The 19,857-nt window shown below is 39.3% G+C and overlaps 1 protein-coding gene across 1 annotated transcript in view; it reads left to right on the top strand.

The window, feature by feature from the left end:
• Window positions 1-19,857, top strand: part of MAP3K5 (mitogen-activated protein kinase kinase kinase 5) — a 231,858-nt gene that overhangs the window by 173,371 nt on the left and 38,630 nt on the right. The window contains exons 15-19 of the mRNA XM_086318002.1: window positions 5,147-5,280; window positions 9,650-9,777; window positions 10,786-10,922; window positions 11,859-11,964; window positions 17,510-17,667. Coding sequence (XP_086174128.1) covers window positions 5,147-5,280; window positions 9,650-9,777; window positions 10,786-10,922; window positions 11,859-11,964; window positions 17,510-17,667 — 663 coding nt within the window. The remainder of the gene's footprint in view (window positions 1-5,146; window positions 5,281-9,649; window positions 9,778-10,785; window positions 10,923-11,858; window positions 11,965-17,509; window positions 17,668-19,857) is intronic.

Raw genomic sequence — 19,857 nt, 5'->3', positions numbered from 1 at the left:
GCCTTCTCCGTTCCAAGGGGCAAGCGTCTTTTAAGTTTGTTGCTGCCATCACTGTCCCCAGTGATTTTAGACCCCAAGAAAATAATATCTGCCACTGTTTCCATTTTCCCCTATCTATTTGCCATGAAGTGATAGGATTGGCTGCCATAATCTTAGTTTTTTGAATGTTGATAACTGTAAAAAAGATTGTTCTATGGCCTTGGTAGGATCTGATGGGCTAGGTTTAAACCACCATTTTCACATATTTTCAGTGGAAGATATTTTTGATCATTTGTAAACTGGAGCTAATCATAGACCTTTCCTGCTATGACATAGGCTTATTATGACCATCAAATGAGGTAGATTATTAAAAGCTGATATTTTTTCTTTTAATTATGATAATTAAAATTATATAGTGCATTATAAAAGGGGCTTCCCTCACAGCTCAGTCGGTTCAGAATCTGCCTGCAGTGCAGGAGACCCGAGTTCAATTCCTGGATCAGGAAGATCCCCTGGAGAAGGAAATGGCAATCCACTCCAGTATTCTTGTCTGGAGAATCCATGATCAGAGAAGCCTGGCATGGAGTCCATAGGGTCACAAGAGTCTGACACGACTTGGCGACTGCACTACCAGTGCATCATAATAATGTAAGGTGGTGGTAGTACTAGATTCAGTGTGTAGGTTTCCCTCCCTTTGATAGGCCACACTGGCAAAGATGAGTTACAGGACTTTGATGATGGTCCCCATCCTGCCTCCTGCCAGCCTGGGTCCTGGCTGGTAGATTTCCAGCATGCATGGTATAGCATGACGAAAGTCTGGACTGAGAGTTGGATGTAGAGACTTGGGATCCTTCAAGTAGAATTTTTGGACTGTGTGTACTGCCTCTTTGCTGGAGTATCTTCCAGTCTGGAGAATTTGCTAAATGATCCCTGCTTCCCATTCTCTTATCCTGTAAACATAACTGTTTTTCTCCTCTGGTCTAAGGACAATCTTTAGCCATATGTCAGATTGCTAGAATAGGAGTATTCTCTAATGTACATTGGGTAAAGTGTTGCCACTGGAAAAGTAGATATCTCTTTTCCAGAGCTTGGCCTCTTTCCTCTGGCAGAGAAGGGTCCATGATAGGGAGATCCGTGTTCACCAAGTCCTGCCATGGTAGTGGGCATAGCATTCTCCGGAAGAATACAACCTGATTGCCTCTATCAAGGCTTGGAAGCCTCTTGGAAGCAAATAAACGAGCTGGTAACAATATGCCCCCCATCTTCCTCATCCTTTGTGATAGTAGTCTCTCAAGTTGAGAGTGTGTACCTCAGAGAATTTGCTGAGTAACCAGATTACCTGCCTTTGTGGGTTATTTGTTCTTTAAAAAAAAAAAATTCTCTGCTTCCTTTTATCATCTTCTCTTTGCCTTTGATATTTTGTAGTTTCCCTATATCATATCTGATTGGGAATTTTATTTTTTTCTTTTCCTATTTAGGGCTCAATTTCTGGAGGTTATGTTTGAATCTGTCTCAAGTCTGTCTGGCCCTTTTTAGAGTGTCTTTATCCTTTTCTCAAGGGCTTCCCTGATAGCTCAGTTGGTAAAGAATCCTCCTGCAGTGCAATAGACCCTGGTTTGATTCCTGGGTTGGAAAGATCCCCTAGAGATGGGATGGGCTACCCACTCAAGTATTCTTGGGCTTCCCTTGTGGCTCAGCTGATAAAGAATCCCCCTGCAATGTGGGAGACATTGGTTTGATCCCTGATTTGGGGAGACTCCCTGGAGAAGGGAAAGGCTACCCACTCCAGTATTTTGGCCTGGAGAATTCCATGGACTATACAGTCCATGGGATCCCAAAGAGTTGAACATGACTGAGTCACTTTCACTTTCACTTTTCATTCTTTCCTCATATTTTGGATTTCTTATTTTATATCTTTATGTTAAATGTACTTATTTTAGAGTGATACTTGTCAAATCAACCAGTACTCACTGATGGTGAATTATTTTGTTATATATTTTTAAATTTTTGATTATGAGCTTAATTTCACTGGTGGATCCTTTATAGCCTGTGTTAAGGGAGTCTTCTTTTAAATGTTTTGCTTTGTTTCTGTTGTCACTCAGGAATTTTTCAGGCTCGATACAGATTACAGGTATTAATGACAACTGTCCATTTGAGCTCCAGACAGCAGAGTGTCAGCCAGTGGTTGAAAGTATTCAGAGGAGACTTTGTCCACTCAGAGCTTAATCTAAGACAGACAAAGTTTTCTTTTTGTTTCTCAGTGCTGTGGGCTGACTTTTTTCTAATATACCCTTTCACCAAATTACAGTCCTTCAAGGACCCTGGTTTTGTGTATTCCATGTCTTCACCTTCCATAGGCACCAGGTTTCATTTGCTATCCCCAGTGAGCATTAAGACCAAAGTCTCAGATAAGGAATTGATGAACTGTAGCCCAGACACAGGAAATGGCAACCCACTCCAGTACTCTTGCCTAGAAAATCCCATGGACGGAGGAGCCTGGTGCAGGCTACTGTCCATGGGGTCACAGAGAGTCGAACACAACTGAGCGATTTCACTTCACTTCACTTCAGCCCAGACACCAAAACCAGCCCACCACTTCTCTTGACTGGAACACAGCCATGCCCATTTGCTTCTGTATTGACTGAGCTACTGACAATGGCAGGGTTGAGTTGCTGCCATGGAGATCATATGGCTCACAAATCTGAAAATTATCAATATCTGGCCCTTTGCAGAAACTGTTTACCAACCTCTGCCCTAGATTTATAAATCTAGAAGACTTCACCCCCAGCACTTGGGCTGCAAGGTCATCAGTTCTTGTGATTATCCCTGTAGTGTCCCTTTTCCTTGTAATTTCTAGTTCCTAGAAGTCTTCTTTACTTTTTTATAAGCCCAGCTACGCATTTAATGGAGTAGAAAATGGTAACCCACTTCAGTATTCTTGCCTGGAAAAATCCCATTGACAGAGGAGCTTGGTGGGCTACAGTCCATGGGGTAGCAAAGAGTTGGGCATGACTGAGCACACACACTAGACATTTAAAGTATGTCTATTTAATTTTGTCTAGTTTTTTTTGGTGGGAACATTTTCCTGTACATAGCCTACCATATTGCCAAAACCAGAAACTCTTCTACTCTCTTTGGATAGTAATATATTCTTCTTTGTGTATTTTCTTGACCATTTAACTTGATCATTTAAAAGTTTTCTGTTTTCTAATGCAATTCTTTAAAACTATGAAAAATTTTATGTACATAATTCTAAATCTGTAGTTTTTGATGTGCAATGCTCTCCTTGTCATTCTTTTTGAACTACTTTGTAATTCCCATGATCATTTATTTTTTAATCCCTTGATAATTTTAATTGCAATGCTCAGTTTTCAAATATAGTTTTTGGCTGTCTTATTTTTAGTATCTTGTGGTCAAAGATCATGGTCTTTATCATAGCTGTTCTTTGAAATTTGTTGAAATTTTCTTTGTGGCCTAATATGTGACTATTTTATATTTTTCATATATGCATGGAAGGAATTTGTCGCTATCTCTGTATCTACCATACCAAACTTGTTATTTGTGCCATTAGGGTCTGTATTTTGAATTTGTCTGCTAGATATATTGGTTTCTAAAAGGGTTCTATTTAGAACCTATTATGGTTTATATTGTATTTTTTTCTTTGTAATTTTATCAGCTCTCTATATTTAAGGCTATGCTGTTAGTTTAGTGTCAAAATCCATGATCATTATCTTATTTTGGATTATTTTGTGTGTTAATATTAAATTTGCTGATATACAAATGTTAGAAATCAGTTGTTTTTTTTTTAAATGGCTAACCCAACCCTTCTGTGAGTTGAACCTAGCTATGTGCTGCTAGTTTTATACTCTAGCAAAATACAGACAAAAGAAGGAGCTTGTTTTTATGGTCTCTCCTGTTGGTCTGTAGTTTTACATTGGGCTTTTACATAGACATAGCTTGATCATTTGATGACTATGATTCCTGTAGGTTAAGTCCACAACAAAGATGCCTTTGTGGATGACGCCTCCAGGTCTGAGATGTCTACCAAATGTCACATGTTGTTGTCGTTTAGTTACTAAGTTGTTTCCCACTCCTTTGTGACCTATGGACTGCAGCCTGCCAGGCTCCTCTGTCCATGGGATTCTCCAGGCAAGAATACTGGAGTGGGTTGACATTTCCTTCTCCAGGGGATCTTTCTGACCCGGGGATTGAACCCGTGACTTCTGCTTGGCAGGCAGATTCTTTACCACTGAGCCACCTGGGAAGTTCTAAAGGTCACTATATCCCTTTCATTTATTTGATGCTATTTTCCATATTCGACTGAGATGCTTGCCACTATGGGTTTAGGGCTGTAGGTATTTCCTTTTTTGCATCAAAAATGACGTTTTTACTTCATTTTGAAGTTTTTCCTTTTTTAAAATTTAAAAATTTTTTTAAAAATTTTACATTAAAAAACATTTTTTTTATTCTATTTTTTTTTAGTCATGCCATGAGGCATGTGGGATCTTAGTTCCCAGACCAGAGATAGAACCCATGGCCCCTGCAGTGGAAGCACAGGGTCCTGACTACCAGACTGCCAGAGAAGTCCCCATTTTTCACTTTTAAAATGTTTTGAGGCTTGGGGAATTGGGAACAGGGGTAAAGTACAAATAATCCTTGCTTAATATTGTCAGCTAGTAAGACCTCAAAGTTTCTTCTTACTCAAAGCCATTGAGTGGTTTTCTTCTCCTGGCAGAGTGTGAAATGCTTTGATGGTACCAAAAGCTGAAAAACCAAAGAACAGTTAATTCAGTGTGATAGCTATTGAGAGACATTGATGCTAATCATACTCATCTTCAGAATCAGTGATAAACAGGATTCAGTGGGTAAAGAATCCGAGTGGGCTTTTGGAGAAGCGCTTCTATGGATTTCAATACATAGTCTCTCTCTGGCGCCCCCACCCCCCACCGCCCGGTGTCTGTCACAGTTGGGAAAATAGGAACACACGATGCTCTGCGTTAAGTTTGTTCTTTGGTTCTTGAAACTGTTCATTAGAACCTCATCTTATTGTTTTCCTTGTTAAAATCATTTGATAAAATAAGGAAAAATGCTCTTGGAAAAAGTTGATGTTTAAAATGTGGACTGCAGCTAATGTTTCAATCTTCTCTCCCCCTTTGTCTTTCCGTAGTATGACTATGAATACGATGAAAATGGTGACAGAGTCGTATTAGGAAAAGGCACTTATGGGATAGTTTATGCAGGTCGAGATCTGAGCAACCAAGTCAGAATCGCCATTAAGGAAATCCCAGAGAGAGACAGCAGGTACAGTAATTGTGACTAATCAAAGCTGCTTTCTAAGGTATTTCAGTTGTTAATAGCATTTACAAAATATTTTGGTGATATTCTAATTAATGAAACTGTCTGAAAACTCTGTGGCTTTAATTAGCTCCCTCTGAGGTTTAGCTGCTGCATCACTCAGTGATTCAAGCCCAAGACTGTTGGGGAAGGATGGCATCTCCATGGTAACGAGGACTTTCAAAGAGTAGAAAAGGGAATGGCCCGTGTGTGTTGGGCTCAGGTTATGTTTCATTGTGATTGGTTTATTATATAGATACATGGGGAATAAGCACCAGCTAAAATGGTTTGAACCAGAAGTTCCAGTTTCCGGTCAGGTGTGTTAAGGACATTGGAAGTCAACACTCCGTTCTAAACTGCAGGTGGAAAGCTGGACCAACTGAGAAATCGACTCTTGTTGAAGCCGTCAGAAAAGTGACGTCACAGGGCAAAAAAAGTTGATGAAATGTCCCCCAACATTGGAGAGACAGTCATAGGGCAGTCCCATACTCTTGTGAGTCTTTGGTCCTCACAAAGACTATTAGAGAAATCCCTTCCTCAGAGACTGCACAGAGCTCTTTCTCAAGTTGAAATCACATCATGTCATTACTACTTAAAACCTAGCTGTGAGTTCTTACAACACAAAACCCAGGAACCTTAACACAGACACCTGCCTCCCTCTGTGGCCTCGCCTCCTCCTCTGCAGCCACGCTGACCTCTCTTTTTCCATCAGGGCCACCAATACTACATATTGGCGGGATTGCCTCGTTGTCATCAATTAGGTCCCAAGTTCAGTTCTCAAGCCCTCAGAGATGCCTTCTCTGATTACCACAAGCACAGAAAGACACTCCTCGTTCCCCTGTAACCAGTGTCCCAGTTCTCTTTCTGCTTTGCCATCCTTGGTCTTCATTCTTGGTACATGACTTTCTGACAGGTGGTCACTCTGCCTTATCTACATTCCAGACAGGAAGAGGGAAAAGGAAAACGAACTTTCTCAGAAATGTCCAGCCTATTTTCACCTCTTGTTTCATTAGCCAAAAGTGACCACTCCTGACTATGAAGGAGGTTAGAAACTCAGTAGTTTTTAAGTTGGCTAGTTGTTTCTCCAAACAAAATCACAGAAAAAGGGAGGAATGGATATTAGGTAGGTAGACAGTAAATTCAGTTTTAGGTTTTCTATGGTATTTTTGCAATTTCTCCTTGGTTAACTCATGAGACATAAGTATGAATTCTTCTGGGATGGTGATAGAAACTATTCACTAGATACACAAGGGAATATATATATGTATGTGTGTGTGTTATATTAAAATTTTCATCAAATATTCCTATAGGTTCTTAAGTATTATATATTGATACATAGAGTGGATTTTTAAGCGATATAAAATTTAAAAGGATTGTCTTTAGCAATATCACCTTCCTCCCCACCACCAGATAAATGTAAGTAGTCACTTGGAAGAAAACCACTTTGAAAACTGTCTTTGTAGCTTAAGTTTATTCAGCTGCCACTGTGCATACACAGAGTACACCACCACCAGTGAAGATCCATTTGGCATAATGTGGTTTGTTTGAAAACACTTGCATGACAAGCCCTTCTCTTGATAGCTGCTGTGGGGCATCTTTTTGTTACCTCTATGAGAAGATTAAGGTGAAGTCTATAATGTTATTGTGAGATACAACACAAAAAGCATTTCTACCTTTGTGACCTGGAGAGTTTCAAGGTGGCTTTTAAAAAGGTAGCAGTTACAAAGGATAATTGCTAAGATGGTAGGATGGGTGTGAATAATGCATAATCCAGCATACACTAAACACTACCATCTGTAGTGAAGGTCATAGCAACAAAAGCAGCTTCTTCTGTGGTTCCCTCACTCTAAAAACACTTCGTTGGAGCATCAGAGTAGTCATAAGAGCAAGCTGCTGGATTCTAAGGACACTCTCATAATTTGTCCCATCTAGTTGTACATCTTGAGTTGGCTTCCGCTAACATTCTACACATTTGTCAACTATTTTCCTAGGTCAGGTATTTCCACCCAGCTATGTTTTAGAGGAACCTGGGGAACTTTTAAAAAATACTGATGCTCAGGCCATAACCCCCCAAATTCTAGGGTAGGTCATACACATTAATATTTTAAAAAATCCTTCCAGGAGATGCAAAATAGCCAGCCAAGGTTGGGAACTTCAGTGCTTTGAATGGTTGTAGTGGGAATTTGACTCAGGAGAGGTGCTCTGGAGACATGTATGATATATTAATTTTTCAAAGCTAAGTGCATATTTAAGTATCTTTGAATGTCTATACCATTTTTCTTTCTGTTGTCATAGGTAATTGAGAAGAAATGGGATTTTCTTGTAATTCCCACAGACAAGTGTTGCTTATTGACCTGAACAAATTATAATTTCATGCTTATTCAGTGTGTGGTACTTACACTTTCACTTACATTTAGTGAGAATTGCTAGGTGTTACTAATCGTTTCCACACTGGAGAAGAGTCCTTATTCTCAGCTAGGATGAATTCTATTATTGTAACTTTTGAGCTATCCTTTGGTTACGTAAGGAGAAGCGTGTGTTGTATATTTATTTCTTCACTATCTTATATTTAAACATTTATGATTGATATTTAATAGGCTGTCAGGGGGTCAGAGCCTTTCAATTATTTGTCATCAACTGAGTGAGCCTCTTGCTTCAGATTATGCAGTCATCTTGATCTCCCAAATCTGAAGAATTGGCCCAATATTGCCACTGATTTATCTCCTGCATATCAAGAGCGATCTTATTAACTAGCATCAATAAAGCATTTTAAACTTCATAGAAAAAGTAACTTGTAAATGTCTTCATAGTTGAGAGTCATTACCTAAGCATCTCCTTGGTAACATTATATACTGGTATTTCTTGCGTTATCTCATTCTAGCAATAGTCAAAATGGTATTGTCCCTAACTGATATCTTGTTAAGGGGTTTAGTTTAATACAAGCCTTTAGCTCCTAGAACAATTCTGAAGAAAAGTAAAATGAGTAAGAGATCTAATATACAAGTCAATTTTTGGTTGTTGCTGGCAGCTTTCTGAGAAATGTTTCACAGGTTATAAAAGTTTGTTTAAATTAAATCAATTTGTGGTCCAGTGGTTAGGACTTGGCAGTTTCATTTCAGGGACCTGGGTTCAGCCTCTAATCAGGGAACTAAGATCCTGCAAGCTACGTGGCTAAGCCAATTAAATAAAATTTAAATATATTTTAAAAATAATTAAATGAATTTGGGTTTTTGCAACCTACTAATGTTATTCAATACTAACTGATTACAGTATTTGTTATGGTCATTCCAGGAAATCCGTTCTGCTTATATGGATTTGCCTCTGTAAAATTTGAGCATTTCTTGCATGTAGCACTGAAGCAAATTATGAGGCATCAGGCTTATATTTTATGTTATAGTGAGTGCTTTTCACACCTGTAGCTTCCATCATACAACAGAAAAAATATTAGGAAATAGCTATGAGTCTCTGTTCATCATTGCTGGCACCCTACCACAGTTAAGTTATACAATAATTATATTAACATAATATATGATAATATATTAATACTCAGGATTGTTAAAAGTCTACAAACTTCATAGTACTTCAGAAAATCATAAAAAAATGTTGTTCTGTCTGTTCCAGAAATATAAAATTCTTTCATCATAAAATTTAATAAAGCAATATATACCAAGTACGTGATTTTGAAGTCTGGTCTAAAGCTGGTCTTTCAGTATGGAGGCTCAGCTAGGAATGAATAAAAAATAATTTGATACAGTAGGACCGGATAGAATAGAATCAAGGAGACTTGGCATATAAATGGTTTTATATTTTTTTACTGAAGAGTTGTTGGACCTTTCGGGAAGTTCTGGAATGAATATTAAAATTATTTGCAATTTTGTCTTCCTGGGAAGGAATCTCCTGAAATAATAAACGTGTGAAGCGAATGGAATATGAATGTGACAGTGAGCTGTGTGGGTGATTTCAGTTCTCCTGGGTTCAGATCTTAGTTCTGTTACTTACTAGCTTGGAAATCTTGGATAGGTTAGTTCTGTGAATCAATTTCCTTATCTGTAACATGGGTATCTTAGTAATACCTTCTCATGGAGTTGTTGTGAGAAATGAGCTAATATATACAAAGACCTAGACTAGTATCTGACACAGTTCCCCTCAAACCCTACCAAGGCTCCAGCTTCACATTTTATGCGAATTTATGTGATGAAAAATAAAGGCCTTAGATGGTCATATTTTATTTCATATATGGGTGAATTCATTTAGCTGGAATTTCCCATTTGTATTGCTTAAATTTATACAAGAAAGTCTGACATAATTAGCTCACTGACATTTGCATGTCTTTCAGATACTCCCAGCCCCTGCATGAAGAAATAGCCTTGCATAAGCATCTGAAGCACAAAAATATTGTCCAGTATCTGGGCTCTTTCAGTGAAAACGGTTTCATTAAAATCTTCATGGAGCAGGTCCCAGGAGGTAAGAGATGGTTTTCTTTCTTTAAAAAGTGTAGGTTTCTACTATATATAAAATTAATAAGCTACAAGGATATATTGCACAACCCAGGGATTATAGCCAATGTTTGATCATAACTATAAATGTAAAATAACCTTTAAAAATGTCAGATGTTATATACCTGAAACATATAATACTGTACATCAACTATGTCTCAATAAAAATAATAAAGTTTAGGAAAACCTCAAAAAAAAAAAAAAAAAAAAGACTAACTTTTTAAAAATGTTTCTAGGATCTCGAAGAGTAAAACTGAATGGAATTTATTAGTTTACAGGTCTTAATTTGTGTAAATGTAAATAAAATTTTGACATAAACCTTACACTTTATTGAAAGTGAAAGCTGCTCAGTTGTGTCTGACTGTTTGTGATCCCGTGGACTATAGAGTCCATGGAATTCTCTAGGAGAGAATACTGGAATGGGTAGCCTTTCCCTTCTCCAGGGGATCATCCCAACCCAGGGATCAAACCCAAATGGATTCTTTACCAACTGAGTTATCAGGGAAGCCCCTAGAGTTTATTGGGAGATTAAGGTTTGCAAACTGAGTGGTCTTTTGTGTATGTGTGCCAAGTTGCTTCTGTCGTGTCTGACTCTGCCACTCTATGGACTATATAGCCTGCCAGGCTCCTCTGTCCATGGGATTCTCTAGGCAAGAATACTGCCATCAGTTGCCATTCCATTCTCCAGGGGATCTTCCCAACCCAGGGATCAAACCTGCATCTTCTGCACTGCAGTCAGATTCTTTACCCACTGAGCCACTGGGGAAGCCCCAGGTAGCCATTTCAACTGTATTTGATAAAGACCATCAACAGAGCAGGAACTTTCCTATTTATATTTGAACCCAAGTACTGTGTCTAGTATAATACCTGGGCCACTGTTAATAACCAATAAATGTTAGCTTAATGTTGTAATACTAACATGCTTTAAAAAATTCATTCAAATAAGATTTTATCCACTGTTTCTCCCTACTTACAGGAAGTCTTTCTGCTCTCCTTCGTTCCAAATGGGGCCCACTGAAAGACAATGAGCAAACAATTGGCTTTTATACAAAGCAAATACTGGAAGGATTAAAATACCTCCATGATAATCAGATAGTTCACCGGGATATAAAGGTAGGTTGCACTAGGATTCATTCTTGTAATGTCTTTGATGGGTAATTGTTTTATTTGCAAAAATTGTTTTCTTATGAGAACGAATTTGGAATGATAAATAAGTCCTAGAAACAGCAGATATACGTCACTCTGCCCTGAGTCAGGTATTGATTGATAGTCATGTCTTACCGCGTTTACCCAAAGAATAAACTCCTTAACCATGTTCAGCCAACAAAGATTGAGTTTCCACTTCATGGCTGGCACTGTTTGAGGTGCTCCATGAGGCTAGAAGCTAAACGGAGCAAAATTAACAAGGATATGGTCCCTGCTCCCAAGAGGCTTGTAGGCTGGTTAATCTTTGTATCCTTGCCCATAATAGCTACTCAATAAATACTTGTTCAATTAATGGATGAATAGTTAGAAGGAAAAAAATAAAATCCCTACTTCTCACACATATCATATACTCCTGGGTTGATCTAAAATTAGATAATCTGTGAAATTCTCCTTTAAAAGGGAAAATTTAGAACTAATAAATTTATAACAAAATTGGACTATTGAAAGTAAGTTAATATTACTATCCTCAAACTAACACGAATGTCCATTTATTTGTGCTGCCACTAAATATTCCAGGAAAAGAATAAAACAGCATAGAATAAGTCAAGTACTAGGAAGGTATAAATATAATTTAACTAATCATACTCATATCAAACACAAATATTTGTGTTATACTATCTATAAACCTCGTTTCACCTTGTGACCCGAGTAGCAGATTGTGAACTGATAGCATGTAAACAAAAATGGTGTCAATAATTCACTACTGATGTTACTGTTAAGGAAGAATATAGAAATAGTATCCTTTTTGCTGTAAGGACACCTTTTCTTATTCGACTTTCAAGCCAATAACAAACAGTATTGGGAGAAAGATAGCATTTCTGATTGAAGTTCTTTCTTCTCTAGGGTGACAATGTGTTGATTAATACCTACAGCGGTGTTCTCAAGATTTCTGATTTCGGAACATCAAAGAGGCTTGCTGGCATAAATCCATGTACTGAAACTTTTACTGGTATGTTTTCGCAGTGATGATACAGATCTTATGTAATTAAAGAAATAATTGCTGTGTTTGAGTATGATGTGAGAGATAAATTTAGTCTGGGTTCTTACCAACATTCATGTTGGTATCTTTTGATGCGCGCTGAAAAATGCTATACAGAATTTCATCTGACCATTGCTTACCTTGTATTTATATAACTCAGTTTCCTGCTCAATGCTGCTGAAGATATATATTTTTTTAACTCTCAATTTGTTATTTGTTTTTCTTTTCATGTCATTCCTTCTCTCCTGGTTGGTCTACAACCACTATAATCCTGACAACATTTCTTTTTTTAACATTTCTTTAGCCCAGCCTCTCAGTGATTCTTACTCGTACTTTAATCACTTCCCATTTGGACTATGAGTTCTTTCTTTCCTAATCTGTTTACTGCCTGTGGTCTATTCCCCTACTCACAACCTAAATAACTAAGATTTCAATTCAAAAAAAGGAAGTGACTCACTAACTCAGAAGTAGGGTGGAGAGAAAGCTTTGCTGAGAAATTAGGCAATGCAGCTACTAAGCTCCCTCCGTTCGAAAATCCTGAGAGGGTGGAGACAAAGTGACTTCCAAAAAGGTAACAGTAGCCAAGAGGAAACCAAGGCTCATAGAGATTAATGACTGCCCAACAGTTATAGAGAGGACGTCTGGAAGTCCAGCCCTGCTCTCCCCTCCAAGTTTTCATCACTCCATTCTGCTGATTCTCATGAAGTGTTGCTGCTGCTGCTGCTAAGTCGCTTCAGTTGTGTCCAACTCTGTGTGACCCCATAGACAGAAGCCCACCAGGCTCCCCCGTCCCTGGGATTCTCCAGGCAAGAACACTGGAGTGGGTTGCCATTTCCTTCTCCAATGCATGAAAGTGAAAAGTGAAAGTGAAGTCGCTCAGTCATGTCCGACTCTTAGCAACCCCATGGACTACAGCCTACCAGGCTCCTCCATCCATGGGATTTCCAGGCAAGAGTACTCGCGTGGGGTGCCATTGCTTTCTCCTCATGAAGTGTTAAGTTCCTGTTATTGTGACTTCCCTGGTGGTAAAGAATCCGCCTGCAATGCAGGAGCTGCATTAGATGTGGGTTCGAACCCTGGGCCGGGAAGATCCCCTGGAGGAGAACATGGCCACCCACTCCAATATTCTTGCTGGAGAATCATATGGACAGAGAAGCCTGGCAGGTTGCAGTCTATGTGGTCACATGTGTGACTTGGCGGTCCAGCAGCTAAGACTCAGCGCTCTCACTGCCTGGGCTCGGGTTCAGTCTCTGGTCAGGGAACTAAAATCCCACAAATCTTGCAGTAATAATTAAATTCTTATTATCATCAGAGAGAGAGATTTAGAAAAAAAAAAAAAGATACTGTAATGGATAATCTTTGGTCTAATATAAAACAGATTGTCCAAATGCCCTCATTTCTGAATTCTGTGACGTGATGGCAGTACTTCCATTTTGCAGATGAAGAAATTGAGAGAGAAGAGATGTCACAGCTGAAAGTCACAAGAGTTTATAAGTGATAGAACTCAGATTTTTAATCCACCCTTTGCGCTTTGCTTTGAGCTTCTTGCTCCAGTCCGTCTTTCTCTCCACCTTGCTGAAGTGTCTCTTGTGGAAGCCAGGAAGGGGGAAAGGCAGAGAAAGAGAAAGTCTGAAGTCTCAGAACATTCAATCAGCAATGCCTCTGATCCAGTTCCTACTCTCATGGCAGTGGGTATTTCGGGACACAATCAAACCCATTTAGAATGCATTTTTTAAACAAAATGAATTCCAGCCTTCTAGTAACTTTAAATATATTTACATTTCTTTTCCTCATATTCCCTCCATTTGGCAAGAGACCCTTTAAATACTGCCAAGTCTCAGTAACTTCTGCGAGGAAAATCCTGACTTTCAGACATTTGATTTGGGGAAGATGTTAATTTAATATCTGCCGCTTATCTTAAGCATTTTCTTTAATCCCCAGAGAAGTTGTAGTACAGTGGTTCTCCAGGAGCCCTTTGCTTGAACTTCTTGCATGGGCCTCATATGGTGTCCATGTGTGACACACGTGTGGATTGGTCCCCGGCACTGATCACGAGGGCCTGGGGTGTGCGGGCCTCCCAGTGCTAATTCAGCGCTGGTGAAGTCACAGGTGTAGGCAGCCTCTGATGAACTGAGTCAAAAGACAGTGGCCTGTGTGGCTTCTTCGTGATTCAATGAGAAGGAAGGCAGCCACAACTATTCTTTATGGAGCACTTTCTGCATCCAGACTGTGTTAAGTGCTTTACATGTTATTGCATCGAAATTTGTATGTCAGGCCTAATCCTTACGTATCATTATCCCAGTTTATGGTGAGAAAATTAAGGTTCAAAGAGGTTAAATAGTTTGCTTGAGGTCACAAAGCTTGTAAGTCAAAGAGCTGCAATTCAACTAGACTTAACACGCCAAATGGAATGAATTATCTTTTCCCCAAACCTGTTCCACCCACACTCTTCCCTGTCTCGGTTGACCACTCCAACCTTAGAGTTATCCACTGCACCTCTCTTTTCTCACCCTTCAGCTCAGTCAGCCAAGGAAACCCATCAACTCTGTCTTCAAAACATGTCCAAATCTGGACCAGTTCCTCTGCGCCTCCCTGGCTCCCGCCCTCACCTCTCACACGCATGATCTCAGTAGCCTTTTCTCCTGCTTCCACTACTGTCTCCCCTCAACTCTACAGCCGGAGCAATCCCATATAGACATAAATCGAGCCCTATCACTCAGAGACTTCGATGGCTTTCTGTTTTTGGAGTAACAAACACCACAGTCCTTACAATGATGCACAAGGCTCAGACCTTCTCAGAGTCTGTTACCTTTTAGGCCCACTTCCTACCCTTCCCACCTTGCACAGGCCTTCCTGCACTTCCTTCGATCCATCAGGCAGGATCCTGCGGCAGGACATTTGCGTACCCTTTTCCTTTTATGGCAGTCTTCTCCCAGCTGTCTGCATGGTGAAGTTCCTCATGTCCTTCAAGTCTTAACTCACAGATCATGCCAGTGAGGCCAGTGATTGCCCTATTTACATGGCAGCCCTCCCCGGACACTTCTGATCCCCTTCTCCTGCTTTTTTCTAATTTTATCGTAACACATCACTTTCTAACATACTCTGTAATTTACTTCTGTATGTTACTATAGTTTGCTGTCTGTCTTCCACTGCGAAAATGTCAGTTGCACAAGCCCTGGGATTTCTGTCTGTCTTGGCCACTCCTGCATTCTAAGTGCCTGGCCCGTAGAACTGTGCTGTGCTCAGTTGCTCAGTCTTTTCCAACTCTTTGGGATCCCATGGACTGTAGCCTGCTAGGCTCCTCTGTCCATGGAATTTTCCAGTCAAGAATACTGGAGTGGGTTGCCATTTCCTTCTCCAGGGGTTCTTCCCAATCCAGGGATCAAACCTGCGTCTCCTGCACTGGCAGGTGGATTCTCTACCACTGAGCCACCTGGGAAGCCCTTCTGGCAGTGTTAATCCACGAAATGCCTGAGGGAAGGGAAGGCGACATCAGGGGTGCAACTTTTAGCTATTGTCTTGTGGCTCCCCAGGTGGTTGTAGTGGTAAAGATATTCTAAAATAGCTGATTTTAAAGTAATTTGTTTATTCTAATGAAGATATTTGAGGTCTGGGTTTTAGACTTAATACTCTCACTGTTCTCCTTGGGCTAATGCTCAGACTGGTTTGATCTTCACTATCCAGCTCTGTAAATCTCTTTATATAAAATACCGTATCATGTGCTTATGGAGTAAATAGAGCAGATTTGAACACATGATTAAACCTGCTTTTTTGGTACCTGATCTATGGGGGATAATTAAACACAATCGTCAAATACCACTCTTTGAAATATTATCTAATGAATCAAAACACTAATTTACTTACAAAGATATTACTTGAATTATTCAATTTTTAAAATTCACTATATTTTTGGTCAGTTGTCATTCCTGCTGGGATATTAGTACAACTTCAGTTCTTCCATTAAATATATTTTAGGTCCACAGATAATAAGAGTGGTAGGCTTCAGCTCATATTTTCTCAGTGATCACTTAATTTTGTTTACATTGTAAAAAATGATCACTTTAGGGGGAACTATCAATGAAGAGAAATTGTAACGGTTTTGTACTACGAGTAATAATTTGAGGAGCATGTTTACCTTATCCTTCACCAGGTGAAATGCTTTCTTTCAAAAATATGACTGATGTAAGCTGAGGACAGACAGGTGAAGTTGTATGTGATTGTGAGCATGAGCTACTATCATGTAATGATGAGATCTCAAAGATAAACCTGGCAAGATGACAAAATTTGACAAAAATAATACACTTTCACTTTTTAAAAAAACATTACAGCCAGTTTCTAGCCTTTGACCATGGGTTTTATAGGAACTGTTTAGAGGAAATTTGTGCAGTAGTTTTCAGGCACAGAGCATTCAAAGGTGTTCCTTGTATTTATCAAAATGTCTCTTATTGGTTATGAATAAGAAAATGCTCAAGTGGCTCTTTTGGCAAATGCTTCAGTATTTGAAGTAATTTATTATGGTATCTTGGATCCTGTTTGCTGATTACATCATTTATATCAGAAGCTGGGGATATGGCAATTTCCTGTTCCTATTTGTACTCCTGACTAATTGCTGGATTTTGAGAAATCACTCCAAACTAGATATATAAATTTGGCCTCTAGTTGTAACTGATAAGATAATTGCAAGTTCGTGTCCACTTGGGAAGTACGAGATCAGAACTAAAACCGGGGGTTCTTGGCCCCCGTGTAGTGCTCTTTGCATCGTACCACACTTTTCGACTCCTTGATTCCATGAAGCCTTTTAAATTTCCTCTCTTTTTTATTCTACTCTTCTTCACTCCAGTGATTTGTTTATACTGATGGCTCATGACCTGACTTTAACCCATTAAATCTGTTATTCTCTGGACCACAGGCTCACAGCAGAAGCCATGTACGGTAGATTTACAGAGTAAAGTACACCCAAAATTATTTACATTATTTTAAACAATGGCTTTCAGAAATTTTTATGTTTTCATGTTTAAGAAATAAGTATGAAAACAGAAGAACTGAGCATTCAATCAGGAATTGAGAAATAACAGACTAAGGAAATGGATGAATGACCCAGATTTTTCCTGCAAAAGATTGGAAGTATACGTAAAGGGAATCTCCGTGTATTTGAAAAACTGATTGCAGAAAATGCGTGTTGAGTATTTTCTGTTATTCTCAAATGACTATTAGAAGTTTCGAAGAGGTCCCAATGAAATGATGCCTCAATTACACTGTACTGTCTAGGAAATGAGGAAGTATCTATTCATAAACAGATAATATTAGTAAGATATGTTTATATCACTAGTGAAATCCATTATGAAAACTGCTATTTCCCCTTTTATTAGCAGCAGAGAAAACTGGAACTTAAAAAGATGAGATACTAAGACCTGAATCATGCTTTTAAGTTCTTATTTATGTAAATAACTTGAAACTGTTGTTAGTGCCTCTGTTTTCTCTTTTTAAACTGTAACTGTGTTTGAATTCTATCCAGGTACCCTCCAGTATATGGCACCAGAAATAATAGATAAAGGACCAAGAGGCTATGGAAAGGCAGCAGACATTTGGTCTCTGGGCTGCACGATCATTGAAATGGCCACTGGAAAACCACCCTTTTATGAACTGGGGGAACCACAAGCAGCTATGTTCAAGGTCATATTTCATATCTTAAATGTCCTAAAAATCAGTGGTTGAAGCTCTTTACGGCTCTTGGAGTTCCATGTCTGTATGTCGTATTTTTTTAAGCAAAAGGAAAGGAGCCTGAGCTAGCACAATCTAAGATCTAAAGTTCAAGTTTCACTCCCCTCGGTCAGCTTCACATGGAGGGTCTCTCTCAACATCTCTCACTCAGCTACCAAGTGAGACTCAGTGTAATGCCCTTTGACCACCTTTTCACGATGCAGTATGATTAACGCGCCACTCCACGGAAGATGATTTAAGCCCTTTGGAAAACAGTCTGAAAAATCTTCCACTGAGGGACATATAAAAACATTTTTTATCCATTTAGGTATTAAAGACATGTTTTGCTTTTCTCCTCTATCATTATAGTTTAAAGTTTCCGTAGATAAAAGGATATAGTTGTTTTAAGTACATCAACCTTATTCTCATCTATCTACTCTTCCAGCCTGTTACTTTGCCCATTAGTAACTCTTCTGGGGCTGGGAAAGGAAGCAGCTCCAGCTCTCAAAATAGGGAGCATGTGAAATGGAAATAGACCAGAGAGAGCCTGGGGGCCACAGGTTCAGCATCCGGGGCCTGGACAGTGACCTGCCCCTGAATCCCTGCAGTCTTCACCTGCCACTCCACTGAGCCAGAGGAATATTAAACTGAACCCCTGTCTCCCAGGAAGTGAAGCTCACATCTCTGCTATTCTCTGAGGCATCAGACTTTTGATTGTAATTTGTTATTCCTTTCCCTGCCACTGACCATGTTTCTAGCACTTACTCCATTTGTGATTACCCCTCTTATGAGGGACCATTTGTCACGTCCCTTCTATGTTTGTACCAAACTTGGTTTACCTGAAGCTTGGAGACAAGCTGATGGGCTGCTGCTGATACAGAAATGAGTAGTATAACCACACCTGAAAAAAACAATGAGCTGCTCAGAGATCTGCCTTTCTGGGCATGAATGGATGTCTTTCTCTTCTTGGCCAGTCTGTCAAGTTCTCACCAATCTCTGGGACTTCACTCTGAAATGTTCCTCTGTTACCCATCGGTGCAGGGATTATTAAGCAACATGCTTTAGAGGAAATAGCATGCTCTGGCACTGATTTGCATCATTTTAATCCAGGCTCCAACACAGTCAAGCTATTTACTAGCTTTGAGTAAATTGTTTAACCTTCTTGTGCATCGGTTTCCTCATCTATAAAATGAGTATAAAAATAGTACCTATCTAATGAAAGTTTTTGAGGAGTGGATGAGATAATATGTGAAAAGCACTTAAAACAATGTCTTATACATAGTAAAGGCTTTATAATTAGTACAAATGTATCTTATCTATATAATAAATTAATATTTTGTTATTTGATAACAAAAGATTTCCTTAGGAAATTTTCTCTGTACTAAATACATGAAACATTGCTGAAAGAAATTAGAATGACAGCAATGAGAAGAACATTCTCATTGTTATACAAATACTGTTTGTTTAATTTTAAGTATTTTAAAATATCTCTTTTAACGTAGGCAATTTGAGACAGGGAAGAACATTCACAAATCATGGTACAGGAGAAACAACACAGTCTTCAAGCCAAACAAATGAAGGTTCACACTCCCAGCTCTGCCCTTTCATAATCATGTAACCTCACCCCTGTGAGCCTCATTTTTCTCATTGCTGTAACTTGGATCATATTTAATCCACTGGGTTGCTAGGAGGATTCGATGAGATCTCATAAATGAAAAAAACCAAGCATGAAGTTCTGAGGACTGAATTATTATTTCATAGCACTGTCTACTGGAGAAGGCAATGGCAACACACTCCAGTACTCTTGCCTAGAGAGTCCCATGGACCGAGGAGCCTGGTAGGCTGCAGTCCACACGGTTGCAAAGAGTTGGACATGACTGAGCGACTTCGCTTTCGCTTTTCACTTTCATGCATTGGAGAAGGAAATGGCAACCCACTCCAGTGTTCTTGCCTGAAGAATTCCAGGGATGGAGGAGCTTGGTGGGCTGCTGTCTATGGGGTCACACAGAGTCGGACACGACTGAAGCGACTTAGCAGCAGCAGCAGCAGCAGCTCTGTCTAATATCTTAAGCTAATTACTGTGCCTATGTCATTGATAAAGTTACAAAAACACTGAAAACTTTCCATAACCTACAGAAAACAGGTCCTGTCTCACTTTGAAAA

The sequence above is a fragment of the Bos grunniens genome, chromosome 9, assembly GCF_055505025.1.
Source record: "Bos grunniens cultivar Pamir isolate PY7600 chromosome 9, Bosgru_T2T1.0, whole genome shotgun sequence".
Lineage (NCBI taxonomy): Eukaryota > Metazoa > Chordata > Mammalia > Artiodactyla > Bovidae > Bos > Bos grunniens.
This window is presented reverse-complemented; position numbering and strand designations above follow the sequence as displayed.